The sequence below is a fragment of the Camelus dromedarius genome, chromosome 16 (assembly GCF_036321535.1).
Source record: "Camelus dromedarius isolate mCamDro1 chromosome 16, mCamDro1.pat, whole genome shotgun sequence".
NCBI lineage: Eukaryota > Metazoa > Chordata > Mammalia > Artiodactyla > Camelidae > Camelus > Camelus dromedarius.
In genome coordinates, this window is record NC_087451.1 from 54,494,086 (window position 1) to 54,508,769 (window position 14,684).

The window sequence follows — 14,684 nt, forward strand, 5'->3', positions numbered from 1 at the left end:
GAAGGGGGTATTAGTATTCTCTCTTCTGATTAACTTATGCTCTTAAAAGTATGCTCTACTTGAAAAAATTATGGCCTAATAGTCTGCTTTATGTATAATCATTAAATTGTTTTAAGTTTTGAGGTATTGATAGTTTTTGAGGGATAGAAATCCCCAGAAGTGAAAGCAACAATCATCTTTGTATATTATTCTTCATTCAGGTAAGATAAAAACACCTGTCAGCCTACATAGAGTGTCAATGTCAAGTCTGGTCAGTTATTTCCTATAAAAGACTAGTCCAAAATGGAGAAAGAAGACTAGAAAGAAACAGAATGGTCATAATGAGAGGTCACTAAAGTTTTAGATATCCTTTTCCATCAAATATGATTAATTGTGTTCCTTAAATTGCCTTTTCAAATGCTTGTAGAGGTCCTCCAATGTGTATGCTTTATTAAAAAAAATTTTTTTTAATCTTAAAAATACAATCATGTTTAATGTTAAGATGTGGGTCTAATAAGTTAACTTGCAAGCACTGTAATGTACCATGTAAATTTGGGTGCATTTTGAGAGTACAAGGGTTGGTTTAAATGTCACCTAGAATTCTTTCTTTTTAAATTATTTTATTTTATTTTTAAAAATTATTTTTCTTTTCTTTTCTTTTTTTTTGGGGGGGGGGGATTAGGTTTACTTATTTATTTATTTTTAGAGGAGAGCCTAGGGATCGAACCCAGGACCTTACGTATGCTAAGCATGTACTCTACCACTTGAGCTATACCCTCCCACCTAGAATTCTTAAAGTAGAGAAAAGCAAATTTACTAACTTAAATTAGATTGCCACATTGTGATAAGTCTTTGTAAGACATAGTTAGCTTTATGGACAATGCAGAACCACAAGAACAAACACATACCCCAAAAAAAGAATTATGAATCCTCCTCCCTAAAAGTGAATGGTAATAATTTCCTATGCAGCTTATAAAACCATAGCAATTTAAAAGAAAAATTTCAAAATTTCATACAATTAAACTAAGTTAAGACAAACTTTCTGGTATGCATTATAAGTTGATGTGTAATTTTCAGTCCTGTTGGAGGACAACTCATTCTGAACTACATCTCTCTGAATTCAGATTAACAGTTCAACTCTTAACAATTCTAAGCAAAATCACACTGCCACCCAAACAACATTAAAAACTAATTTTAAAGAATGGTATTATAAATGGATGTTGAATTTAATCAAATCCTTTTGCTGTATCTATTGAGGTGATTATGAGGTTCTTCTAACTTGATTCTGTTAATGCAGTGATTACGACCCAATAACATGGATTGTTTTTTTAATATTAAACCAACCTCAAGTTCCCAGAAGAAACCTCGCTTGATGATTTTAGAAGTGTATCAACAAGTTTACAGTGTTTTCCTTGGGGACAGTAAGAGCAGACAATATTTTGTTTTTTTACCATAAGCACGTATAATTTTAATGATGTGGGGGGCAAACTGGTTAGTATAGAGAAAATCAATCACTGAGAAAAGAGCATAAGGGTTTAAATCTTACCTAGAATACTTAGAGTACAGAAAAGCAAATTTGGTAACACTTACTAAAATTTTATATAATATAATATCAGACAAACTGAAGGGCTTTCTATAAGTTTACCTGTTCTGCTTCCACATAAATGAGAGGGAATCCCATTTGTTTGGTCCATGTATTCATCACAGCTGCTATAGGTTTACCACTAGTATTTTCTAAACTTTCCCAGAGATCCTCTAGAAGATAAATACAAACAATGAAAATCTAAAATGTTTAATTTTCATTTTCCAAAACAAACCAGAAATTTTATGTAACTCTTGCCATTGCATCACTGACCAATTCTGTGGTTCTTTCAGGTTCAGGAATCAGTGGGCCAAATTAATGTCCCCCTTGCCTCCCCATTAAGTGAACTCTATTACAAAAACTGATCTTATGTTCTAAGATGTTCTTAATTGTCCCAATTTATTTATTTTTTTAAAGTTACAATAAGCAAAAGACAAACAGGTGAGCTGAAACAAGAACACAAACAAATGGAAACATAGTCAAGATCATTACTAAACAATCATTCACAAACTTAAAACTATTATACCCATTCAAATAACAAAAGTTAAAAAATACTCAATCCTGATGAGGCTGACGTAAAACCCATATGGTCAAACAGCTCTGGTGATAGAATAAGCAAAACAACAGTACAATGTGGTACATACTATAATGGGGGCATGAACAGATGAAAAGCACTTAAAGGAAATTCCAAAGAATAAAGGCTTCACAAGAGTTGGTTTTTGGTCTGCATCTGGAGGAAGAGTTATTCATTAGACAGACAGAGGGAAAAAAGGCACTCCAGGTAGACCATAAGTGGTCGATGTACAAAGAGGAAAGTATAAGAAAAGGCAGAAAATATCAGCAACAGCAGTATGTTCAATTAGCTGAAGACAAAGGCACATATGTCGGAATAACAGGCAATGAGGCTAACAGTGTAGGCAGGGGCTGACGTGTTCAAGACTGTATGCCTTACAAAGATGTATAGACTTTATTGTGAAGGGAATGTGGCATCTCAAGTGTTTTTAATCAATAGGGTGTTGCAATTAGATATTCATTTTAGAAAGATAACCCTACCTAGCCTCATAGTGAGAGATGAAACTGAATAGAGTGGGACAAGGCAAGTAGTGAGTCAGAAGGCAACTGCAGAATTCCAGTGGAGAGATCATGAAGGCATGAATTGACGGAGGGGCAAGAGAACCGACAGAGGGCACTAAAACTACTGCAAGAGGATAAAAACCATGCATGGCAACTAAAATGTATTTAACTGCCAACTGTCTTTCACAAATAACAAAAACAAACCAAAAAACAGTTGCACGGTATATATTCTGTAACAGTTACCCTTTGGTAGGCTAAAGTATGGCCCATGAATCAGTAGCACTGGCTTCACCTGGGAGTTTATTAGAACTACAGACTCTTGGGCCCCACCCCACACGTACTGAATTAGAAACATTTTAATAGACCTTAGGTGATTAGTTGTACATTACAGTTTAAGAAGCACAAGGTTCTTTCCTCATGTATTATATACATGCATGCCAAAGTCTCATAAAGCTTGTAAGAGTACATTTTTCTGTAGCCCTGCTTTAAGGAACAGAAAGCATCTCTATTTTACAATCTAAGATGGAATTTACAAGGGGTGGCAAGAGGAGTCAAGGCTAAAAATCATGTCCTGAACAGAGAGGCAAATAACTGTATTTTTACCACACAGGTCACAAACCTAAGGACAAGCCAATGGCCAGCCCTCTCTGAACTTTTATCATTCTATTAGACACTAATGACATCACACAAATCTTTTTGTTTTTTAAATTATTCTTGTTCACTAAAGAACTTAACTTCATATTTAATCAACTGTTACACCTTTATTCTTCCATTTGACTCTGATATCCAACAAATTAGACACCATCATAAAATCTTAAGAATTTACTTCATTGAAAATCGATAGTTCCACAAGTTCACTCCTAAAAATGGTTCTTTTGCAGCTATTTTAATAGCCAATGGTCAACTGAGGGCAATAAAACCACAAATCACCAAAAAGAACAAGCTCTGATAAGGTAAACAGAACTATTCAGATGCTTTAAAGTGGCAAAACATTGAGCAGTGGCAAGGAGACTACTGGAGAACGACCAAAAGGATAATGGGTCCTGATTATGTTGATCTATGACATAACGCATGTCTTCAGATAAGTCGCTTTATTTCCTATCCATCATATGGAAAATTAAATATTTTGAGAAAAATAAAATGTCACACTCTGGAAAGTATGCCAACACTTTCCATTTCTATCTCAAGCTATTAAAGATTACCTGTGGCAGCATTCTTTTGTTGGAACTTGGTTAAATACATGTTCATTCCTTTCTTAAAGTCCTGAGAAAACACAAGTTTTAAAATCCAGGATAGTCAGAACTCAGAATTAGAGGTTGTTTGCATAGTAGTACTCAAAAACTAATTTACTCAAATTACTTGTGTGTCAGATTTACTAAAAAACATATATTCCTCTAATGTCTGCTGCCTTTTGTTTAAGAATGCATACTTTTGCCTTCTACTTTTGCTTTTAAGTTTTATACCAGACTTCTACCAACGCCTAAACATGTTTGCAAAATCATTCATCTAAGAGACCACAATGGTTAACATAAAAATAAATAAAGATAAACCAGAGTAATATCTTCAAGATTCTAAAAAAGCTACTTAGGAACTTAATCTAAATAAAATCAAACTTTTTCTTCATGCAAAACTCTAGATTTTAAAAATTGCTTCTTTTTACCTTATCCCCAATGTAGTCATGTAGCATTCGGATGACAGATGCACCTTTGCTATATGATATAGCGTCAAATATCTCATCAACTTCAGACGGATGGCCCACACTGACCTGGCAGACAGTGTGATTCAGGGTTATGACAGGAAGCAGACAGCCTGTAATACTGAATTACATAAAAAGCTTTCCAGGAAAACCCTTCTAACTCATAAGATACTTTCTGCCTTTAGGTGACTCATTATGTATAATGATGATCATTAAAAAGGGTGTAATAACTAACACTAATAAAACAGAATATATAACATGATGCCCATCATTTCTTAGGGCTTGGGTTCCAGTCTTGGCTCTGCTTTGCTGGGACGCAAGTCACTATCGATCTGTTTGGGGATAGGGAGGTGAGGGTGAGGAAGGGAGAGATGAAAAACATTTGACTTACATTTGATTTCTTGCCTTAATTGTAATGGCTTACAATTATATAGGACCCTGGTTAAATATGTCAAAATAGACTATAAGTCTAGTTCTTTGGAGGCAAAATTTATACATATAAAGTAGCTGAAATAAGGATAGGCTAAGTCAAAACAAAGTATATACAGAAACAATGACAATAAAAGAGTACATTCAGAATTTTCTTTGAAACAAACAGAATCATAAATATTTATTACCCAACAGACATGGTTCTCCCATACTATTCAATAAAAATCTATTTAGTGAATGCTTTTGCTTCTACAAAGATCACAGATGTTTTAAAAGAAACATAATTAGAACTTAGTCTTGCTAGATTTTCAAGAACAGAAATATGAACTATAAAAGCAAATGACATCACCCATGCAATTTTCTTTTCAGAGTCCTAAGTATCTCTATAAAAAATTAGTTATTTCCTTTGCTGTACACCTGAAACTAATACAATATTGTAAATCAACTATACTTCAATGTAAGAAAAAGTATTTGAAGAAAAAAATTACTTATTTCATTGAAAATGAGAGAAAAGGCCAATGACTGAAAATTAAGTCTCACTTCAATAGGATGGCTGTTATCTAAGGCGTCAAGCTCCTGGGCACGGGTGTAATCAGCAGAAACAAACTGAGTCCAGATATCATACTCTGGGAAGCAGTGGTCTACACACAGATATTCAATCCATGATGCAAAGCCTTCGTTTAACCAAAGATGAGTCCACCATTCCTAAAGACAAAAGATGGAAATACATAAAGAAAACAAAACACTTGTCATTCCACTAATTTGAAAAACTTGTATGTCCCTTCCACTATACGCTAAAACTCTTAATGAACTAAAATTCAGTTCCGAACACTGAGTAAATAACTCACATCTCTGAATAAAAAAGATGCCAACAAAGGCCAACTGGTGACACTAGCATTATCACCATTGCTAAGTAACTTTTTAGTACTAAAGGTAGAAAAGGAGGAAGAAGAAGGGGGATGAAAAACACCCCAGTACGGAAAAGGAGAAGAGAGTGGATAAATGTAGGCAAGAGCCTACACTGTCATATAAAATTTAGTTCAATAAAGATTTCCCTTAAAAAAAAAAAACACTAGAAAGCTACCAGGACCAAACAAGGAAAACTTGAAACTATTTCCATGACTGGGAAAAATCATTGTTGACTGACAAGTTAAATTTTCTAGATAAACAGAAAAGCAGTTCTGCTTATATAAGGATTATGTAAAATTAACAGAAATGTCATGGCAGTAAGTAGTTCAGTAATGAATGGTGTTTAAACATTTACGGAATATAAAATTCTCACTTGTTAATAAGAATTAATAGAGGAGTGGACAAAGAATATAATGGGCCACAAATAAAATCAACTTTTAAAAAAAGAAATCAACTTTTTAGAAAGAGATTTCAATCTAATTTTCATTAAAGTTGATTAAATCTCTTATGAAGAGAAAGTAATATTTATACATTTCAGATAGATGCTAAAGGACTAATGCAATGGTGAAAAACAAAAGGGTATTTTCAAGTTCTTAGAGGATCAAATATTTTCAGTATTAAATGATAAATGGCTATTTGTCTATGTGCACTTACTTAACTAACAGCCTCCACTAGGATAAGGTGGTACAAAGCTAGTTATTTTCTACCTATCTCTAAGCCCTTGAATTTCAGTTAAAGAAACAACTGACATCTAATAACTACAAGTTACTCAAATCCAGTAAAAAGTTATTTAAAAGCAAAATGAGAATGTGCCTATTTCCCCTACTAAAATTTATTGCTAGTTAAAAAATTGGTAGCAACAAACTTGCTGCATTAGGAGAAAAAAACATTTCTGTACACATTTGAATACTGGTACTAGTATACTTAATTCCACATAGAATTACATTAAAAATTTTTTTTACCCCTAAGTAAAATTTAAACATCTAAAGCAAAAAGTAAAGGATTTATGTTCAAGGGCTAATTTTTCTCTAGAAACTCTCTCAGACGTGTAATAGTTGCTAAATGTTTTACTTTCTTATTTCTGTGATATGCAAGACTAAAGTAACATCCAAGTTGGGCTCTGCTCTTTGGGAGCCTTAAATGCCATCAGGGAATTTGGCTGGCTCTAGAATCTCCAGTTCTTTGTAGAGGTATTTCTAGTTCACTTTTAAACCCTGTGCTCTAACATAGTTGGCTGCTATAGACAGTACTTATTTAGAGTAAGAGGGAAAGGTCAAGACTAGAGGACACTGCAAACACTACAGTAAACAAGGACTTCAAAAGGACATTTAGAAATTTCAATACACTTCACAGTTATTCAGTAGTTTCTTTGCTTTTATTTCTGTCAAATTTCAACTTAACATTTTAGGCAATGAAGAAAATGACCCCTAAAACATCTTTACCTAATCAAAAATAGTTTGTTATTTATCAGGTTACTTTACAGCCGGTGAACCACATAATATATATGATCCAAGAAACTACAGTTAGCCCAGAATCTAACTGCATGGAACCTCTCTACCCAAGCGAAATCTCTTTCTTTTACCCAAATTAGTATCATGAATTCCCCCATTTGCAGGAAGTATTTAAAACAGTGTAGGAAGTATTTTCTGTTGACTAAAGACTGTCTACATGCTCTTGATCAACACGGATATTCTGATAAACACTTTTCAAAGTGGACCTTTTAAAATAAAGTTTTTCCATCAAAAAACTACTTTTTTGGCACACTGTTCCAGCCAAACCCGAAATACTATGTAGCCAAAATACGGTGCAGCAAGATGAAGATAAATATATTTGAGCACTTAAAAATATTAAATACCATAGTAACAAGATTTCCAAACCATTGATGGGCGAGTTCATGTCCCACAACCAGAGCAACCCACTGGCGTGATGAAGAACAGGAGTTTTTTGGATCAATAAGCAATGCAGTCTCCCTGTTTAAAAAAAAAATTTTTTTAATAAAAGTATTGCAATAAAAGCAGGCATGCATAAGTGAGGGTAAACAGTAAATAAGATGGTCAAGTTAAGCTTTAGGGATGTCAAGAAAACATTTCCTCAGGGTACACAGGATAGAAAAGTTCCAAGAAGATTAAAGACTACTCCAACAGAATTCATACAACAGAAGACCAAAGACGCGACATAAGTTTAAGTATCAGTTTGTTTATAGCTGTCTGAAATTTTAGAAAAATTTTTTTCTAAGGAATTAGGGATTATTGTGCAAGACAAAGAAGACAGTCTTTCCATTAAAAGAAAGGGAGCAGCAAATGGGGGAAAGATGCATTCCACAGTCCCCAAAAGAACACTGAGCATGCTGTCCAAAACTTGACTCATTGAAGAAGGCAATTGAAAGTAGAAGGCAAAAACTTGTTTATAGATGCTGCTTTTAAAATTATACAACCCACATGTTTGTATTGTGATGAAAGACATGTAAAAACTTGGCTAAAAGATTATTAAATCAGGGAAGGTTCTTCAAGCTGGATATGGAACTATGGAACTACTGGGAGGAAGAGAAGGCACTGAAATGAGAAACAGCCAAAAATACATCTACAAATGTTACTAATGCCAGATGCTCACTTTAAAATCTTACACTCTCCGACAGTAGCAACAGAGGGTGTCCATCTGCATTCCTAAAATGTTCACGGAAGTGGGAGGAGGTACTAAAATTTATGGCAGATCATAAAGCAGAAGCTACTCAACTGTACTTAGGAATGAAGCTCTCATGAAATCAGTGATTAAAAAGATAAGGCAGGGTAATAGATCATTAACATACCTATAAGTAACAAGGCCCCAGTTCTCCATGGCACCTTCATAAAATAAATATAAACATTTATTGATATGTATAAATATATCTTCTTCAAAATCATAAAATTCAAAAAAGTTATTACAGTTCATCAATAAAATGAAATTTACTTTACCAGCTGCAAAGTCTGCAATAGCAATGAGATCAATTTTAGGTAGAGGATAAGGAACATTGAAGTAGTCCTTATAAAAAGGCAGGGTTTTAGCAGCAACCTATAAAAGTATAAAGAAAAGAACCATCTGATAAATATTTTACTGTAATTCATATAGAAATCCACAAAGGAATCCGTTGCAAGCCAAATATCTCAAGTTACTAGAAATCAATCCTGGGGAGCCCCATTTCCAAAGACTGCCTTACTCCTAAGCTTTATATACGTCAGCCAAACCTTAATCCATTTATAACTCAGTATGAAAAGTATAATCACATATTTTCCCACCTACTCTCTGGATAAACAAATTCTACTCTAGTATTTTCTGAATCACTATCTTGTAAAATATTAATACAACACCAAAGTTCCAAGATTCTACTAAAAGTAAAATCAAAGGTAGCATAACAAATTTCAGATTAAATTATAATAATTGCACTAATAATTGATCAGAAATGTAAATTCCCCAACCTGAAGTTATGGACTGTTGGAACAATCCTCTTCAAGTACATTTACCTCTAACGCAAATTTTCCTTGCTCTGCTTTGCCAACAGGGGTGTAAACACGGACACACACACCATCTTTTGACCTTGTTTCTACAAAGTCATATTCACCCACAACAAATGCCACCAGATATGTAGACATGACAGGTGTGCGAGCAAACTTCACTTCCACTACATTTTCATCATCAGGGTATGGTTTTCGCTCAATTACATTCTTAAAAAAGAAAAGAAAAGAAAAGAAAAAATTTAAACAGACTGACATTAAACACCTTAGAGCAATCATTAGCCAAAAACTGTAGGCTTTGTTGCCTTTCCTACCCCCTTTCCAGCATTGCTTACTTCTCTATCCCAATTCATCCAGTGCTTTTTTGTAGTCAAGACCTTAACTATTAAAAAGGAAAGTGATCTGATAAAGCATTCACACTAAGAAATTGGAGTCTAAAGTGTTAAAACTACCAAGGATTTGCAAGAGAAAAGAAGCAACTTTTCCTGAATACCTATTAATATGCCAGGTACTGGGATGTTTTAAGTAAGATCTCAATACTCTTCAAGTGAACTAAGAATAGGAGACAACAAATATTAATGAAAATAAAATATAATCGTGGAATCAGACACTTCAAAGGGTACAGATTTCTAGATTTAGAGCATTCTCTGTACCAAGGCTGGCTCTAAGCAAATTCATGACAAAATCTCCGCTTTACCTTTGGAGTCCCTAATTTCCCTTTGGTGTTCTCCCTATTTTTCCTATTCAGGCTCTCAGTTTCCTTAAGTTCTCCCTGTTCTTTCTTCCAAGTGAGACTTATCCAAGAACTGATCTGATGAATTCATTCATACTAAATTGTAAACAAACATTTATTTCAGTTTGAAATATAAGCCTCCTCTCTAAGAATATTTAAGAAGCGAATCTACGGAATTCTCTCCACCAATAAAGGAGGCAAAAGTCAGTTATTTTCAGGTACAGCAGGCATTCCAAGTTCCCTAGACTCATATTTTAGGCCACAGGGCACTTTATGTCTTAAATAAGTCAGTCTTAGACGGTACACTTCAAGTAGTGAATGCTTACCCTTATGGATGAGGATCAACGACAACAGTGAAGGGAGCATATTCCAATAATATAATCAGCCAAAAACCTAAATTCACTTCATTATGTGGCTATATTTTTTGGTGTTTAATAAGAATATCAGACTTTTTTTTCTTTCAGGTTATATTTGTTAAACTCATTGCTTATTTAGGTTTCCAAATTAAAGGAAGTAGATAATCTTGTTAATACAGTTTACAAGGAGTTTCTTCCAGGAGAAGAAAAACTCCCCAAATAAGGCAATAAAGAAAAATAGGGCTTATGGAATAGAGAAAACTAGCATTTGTGTCCCTGTTATGTGTCAAGCACTGTGCTGGGTGGTTTCATGCCATCCCATCTAATCAGCAAACCAAATATACTAAAGCTTATTCAAAATATAAATATATGCACAAACACATACATACCATGTTTGATAAAGCTACTCTGTCTTTAGGAACAACCAATGAGATATCAAAAGTTGCTTTGATGGCAGGCTCATCCCAGCAAGGAAAAGCTCTCCGGGCATCAGTAGCCTTAAGAATAAGAAATACAGAGTATCACTGAATTAACCTACAAGAATATTTCATGAAGTAGCAGCCATTTCTTTTTATCATTCATTCATTCCCTTGTTCAAATATTTACTTTCTACTCAGTGCCAGGCAATAAGCTAGGCACTGACTACAAAGAAAACACAAGGCTTACTCTCACTGCCACATCAGCAATTATCCAGGAACTAGGCCTGCTACAGAGCTTAACAATCTATAGTATTAGAAACACTGACAATTATATTTTTGTTTCTAATGAAACATTTCAATATTTCAAATTTAATGCAAATAGCTTCATTTATAATGTTAACACAACACAGAGCACAGGAAGGTCACCAAGTATACTACTATAAGGATTCAGAGTTGAGAAAATATGACTGGTTGCCTTTCTGGCTTTTATTTCAAAAATAAAAATGAAAATATTTTCAGAATCTTTGATATGCTTTGTTCTTTATCCATAATTGTAGCAATAGGAATAAAGACAGATGCTCAATCAATTCCAAACAGATCATTTGTTTAAATGGCATTTCCATATACTACATATAAAACTGTCACCACTTGACCTACGTATTTAAAGAGACCTCATTCTTTAAAAAGAAAAAAAGAGCAAACTTGTTGAAGCACAATAAAATTTAGTAGTGCAGCAGAATATCAGTTATAAAAGAATCTTTAAAAAAACAGAAATAGAACCACTGACAAGATTCTGTATCTTAAAAAGAAGTAACAAAGTATGAAGAAGTAAAGGAAGCACGTACTTCTGAAAAAGGATTTCTCCAAGAAAAAATGTTAGACAGCTGACTGCACTCCCAAAAAATTAAATAAATTGTTAATTCTGTTAAAGAATAAATAAGACATTTGGAAAAGTAAGCAGAGTATAAGGGAAAAAATGGGAGCACAGAAAAATTTAAATTAGGAGCAGCAGCAGCAGCGGACAAATGAATTTATACCAGAGGAAATTAAATGAATGACACAAATAACAAGATTTAAGTTTCTAAAATATCCAACGGACAAAGTGATAAAAGCAATTAAAGGCACATTTGGGGGACAGACACTAGAGCTAAACCTATTACTAACTGATGTTCTTGAAGAAGAGATGAGAACAGAAATCACAATGAAGATGCAACAGAAGAAAATACAGCTACACTGAAGACCTAAATCTGAATATCAACAGGGCTCACCAACTGCTAAAAGTTAATGAAAAGAGAACACTTGGTGAAATTTTTTAATTTTTATGTACAAAGAAACTGTTGAACAAGCAACCAGGAAGAAAATAAAGCAAAATTTTAAAATGTGCTACCCTACAAAGGGAGAAGAAACATTCTAGTCTGACTCCTCCCACTTGACAAAATGAAATGTGAACGACTCGATATTTAGGCACCTTTGAAAGAGAAAAATTGTAAGTCAACTGTACCACTCTTATCATTGAAAAGTTGGGCTTATTACTCATTTTAGCAAGGGAAAACTCACATCAAAGGGAACAGAACCACAGGGTATCTCAGTAAGAGTGTAAGAAAGAACCTATTATGTGATTTGGCTGAATGATTTGGGGGAGAATTTAAGGAAGAAAAGATTCACTCTGTTTGTTTTTGTTTGTTTGTTTTTGGTGGGGGAGGTAATTGTTCTTTTAACGGAGGTACCGAGGATTGAACCCAGGACCTCGTGCATGCTAAGCACACACTCTACCTCTGAGCTACACCTGACCCCTAAAAGATTCACTCTGGAAAAAAAAAAAGATTCACTCTAAGTTGGGTGCTGTCAGAAAGTGGAGGCAATTTTATAAGTATCTCAATAAATCTTATCTATAGACAGGGCAGACTACAGTGAACCTAAAACTGCAATTGGTAAAGTAGTAGCAGTCACTCATTTTAACCAAAAGGGGGAGTTGTTTGCCTTTTGTGACCTTGTTTTTGCTTGGATGAAATTATTAAGTGCCCTTGTTTTGTTTCACTTTATCATGGTCTCAGAGTAGTAACCTTGTCTGATGTTGGTATTCTATGATACTATTTATGTCCAATAAGAAAATAACATGGGCTAGCTGTGAGTGCTAGGACTTCTGGATGTCAGGGGCTGTTCTTTATTATATGCTCAGTAAAAACTGGTCATGTATAAAGGCATATTTTTGGATGTGCAAAAAGACTCAAGAAGTATACTCCCCACATATCCTCCCTTAAAAAAAAATCACTTGGAGACACACTCCAGCTAACTACTCCAGGATGAACAAGTGCTCAAAACGGCTAGAGACAAACACTGGAATCACACACACACACGTAACAAAATTATATCCAGAGAGAATGATCCATATATATCTATATATCTCTGTAATAGCTGCATAACATACATACAGGTCACAAAATGTCAATACCTGAATTGCTTTTATACTTTGTACCTTTCTTAATTTGTATTACCCTCTCGGTAGATGACACCTGTGGCTTTTTCTACTAAATTAACAGTAATGCTGCTATAAATAAAATCATTCCCTAGCCCAAACCCCTAATTCTCTCCCTTCTATAACTGAGATAACTGGCTGAATATAAAATAAAAATTCCAAAATCATTAATATAATTATGGCCTAGCCTCAAATAATCACACAAATAATAGAACAGACCATTGTCAGAATGTCTAATTTAAGATCATAATATTTTAGAGAATACCATACCTCAAACTGTGTGACAGCAGCATAGCGCACCTCTCCAGAAGGGGTAGTATATTTACTTCTATAGAAACCTTTCATTTTGTCATTCAGCTCCCCAACAAAATCTATCTTTAAGGTTCCTGTACCTGTGATTAAAGATAAATGAAAACACTTTTATGAAGATGTTAAGTACAAGTTATCAAAAATATGTCCTTAAGACACTAATTCAGCTGGCTATTTACAATGTTCAAATCATTCCTTCCTTTCTCAAATACTCCTGGCAATGGAGAGAATATAGTATTCACTAAAGTAAATGGCAGACTGATCTTAAAGTTAATCTTAAAGTCATGTTTTATGGTGACTGCTTAGACAGTACTTTAATTTTACTAACTTAGTCTCAAATTACCAATACATGAAGATAAAAGCAGGAAAAGAAATGAGCATTTATTATTAAATGCCTGACAAGCTACTGTGCATTGGTGCTTTGAAAACATTTAGTTGGAGTAAGTACTGTCTCCATTTTTCCAGATGAAGAACCTGAGCCTGAAAAGTTAAATAACTTGCCCAAGGTCACACAATTACTAACAAGAATGAGATAAAAACTTAGGTCTGTTTAATCCAAAGTTTATGTTCTCTACCAATTATCCTATACAAATTGGTCCTTTTGGATGACTTCATGCCAATTATTCTATCATTAAGACAAGACACAGATTTTTCAATCCAAATGGAACACTGATTCCATACTTTGGTTAAGGAACTATAGGAATAACCAATGATTTGATCAGCAAAAGGGCATAAAATAAACTTTTATAGTCACCTCAATCATTTGAAATCTGATAATATTAAAGAAATACATTTAATCAATAATTATTAAATGTAAATAAAAATGCAACCTGAATATGTATTCTATGGTTATATAAGAGCAAAATCAATTTAGATAAAATGGGAGTTTTTATGAGTATATATACAGCTGACCCTTGAACAATACGAGTTAATACACCTATAACTCATACTGGGCCCTGTATATCTGCAGTTCCTTCACATTCCCAGATTCAACCAATCTTGGATTGTGTGGTACTGTACTATTTACTATAAAAATATCTGAGTATAAGTGGGCCTGTGCAGCTCAAACCTGTGTTGTTTGAGCATCAACTGTACTTTCTTACTTAACAGAAAAGATAATCACAATTATCTAGTAGTTATCTATTAAATTCAGGTGCATGACAAAACAATAATCCCATTCTACATTTTACAAATCCAGTCACAAAAAAACTCAGAAAAATGTTAACTTTGTAAC

General features: G+C 33.9%; 1 protein-coding gene across 3 annotated transcripts in view; it reads right to left on the bottom strand.

The window, feature by feature from the left end:
• The window catches only part of NPEPPS (aminopeptidase puromycin sensitive), an 88,387-nt gene that overhangs the window by 18,391 nt on the left and 55,312 nt on the right, over window positions 1-14,684 (bottom strand). For all 3 annotated transcript variants that reach the window (XM_011000731.3, XM_064496003.1, XM_064496002.1), the window contains 10 exons: window positions 13,412-13,533; window positions 10,636-10,743; window positions 9,167-9,367; window positions 8,621-8,717; window positions 8,476-8,509; window positions 7,525-7,639; window positions 5,301-5,465; window positions 4,296-4,400; window positions 3,838-3,898; window positions 1,625-1,734 (listed from right to left, as the gene is read on the bottom strand). In XM_011000731.3, the coding sequence (XP_010999033.3) occupies window positions 1,625-1,734; window positions 3,838-3,898; window positions 4,296-4,400; window positions 5,301-5,465; window positions 7,525-7,639; window positions 8,476-8,509; window positions 8,621-8,717; window positions 9,167-9,367; window positions 10,636-10,743; window positions 13,412-13,533 (1,118 nt within the window). The remainder of the gene's footprint in view (window positions 1-1,624; window positions 1,735-3,837; window positions 3,899-4,295; window positions 4,401-5,300; window positions 5,466-7,524; window positions 7,640-8,475; window positions 8,510-8,620; window positions 8,718-9,166; window positions 9,368-10,635; window positions 10,744-13,411; window positions 13,534-14,684) is intronic.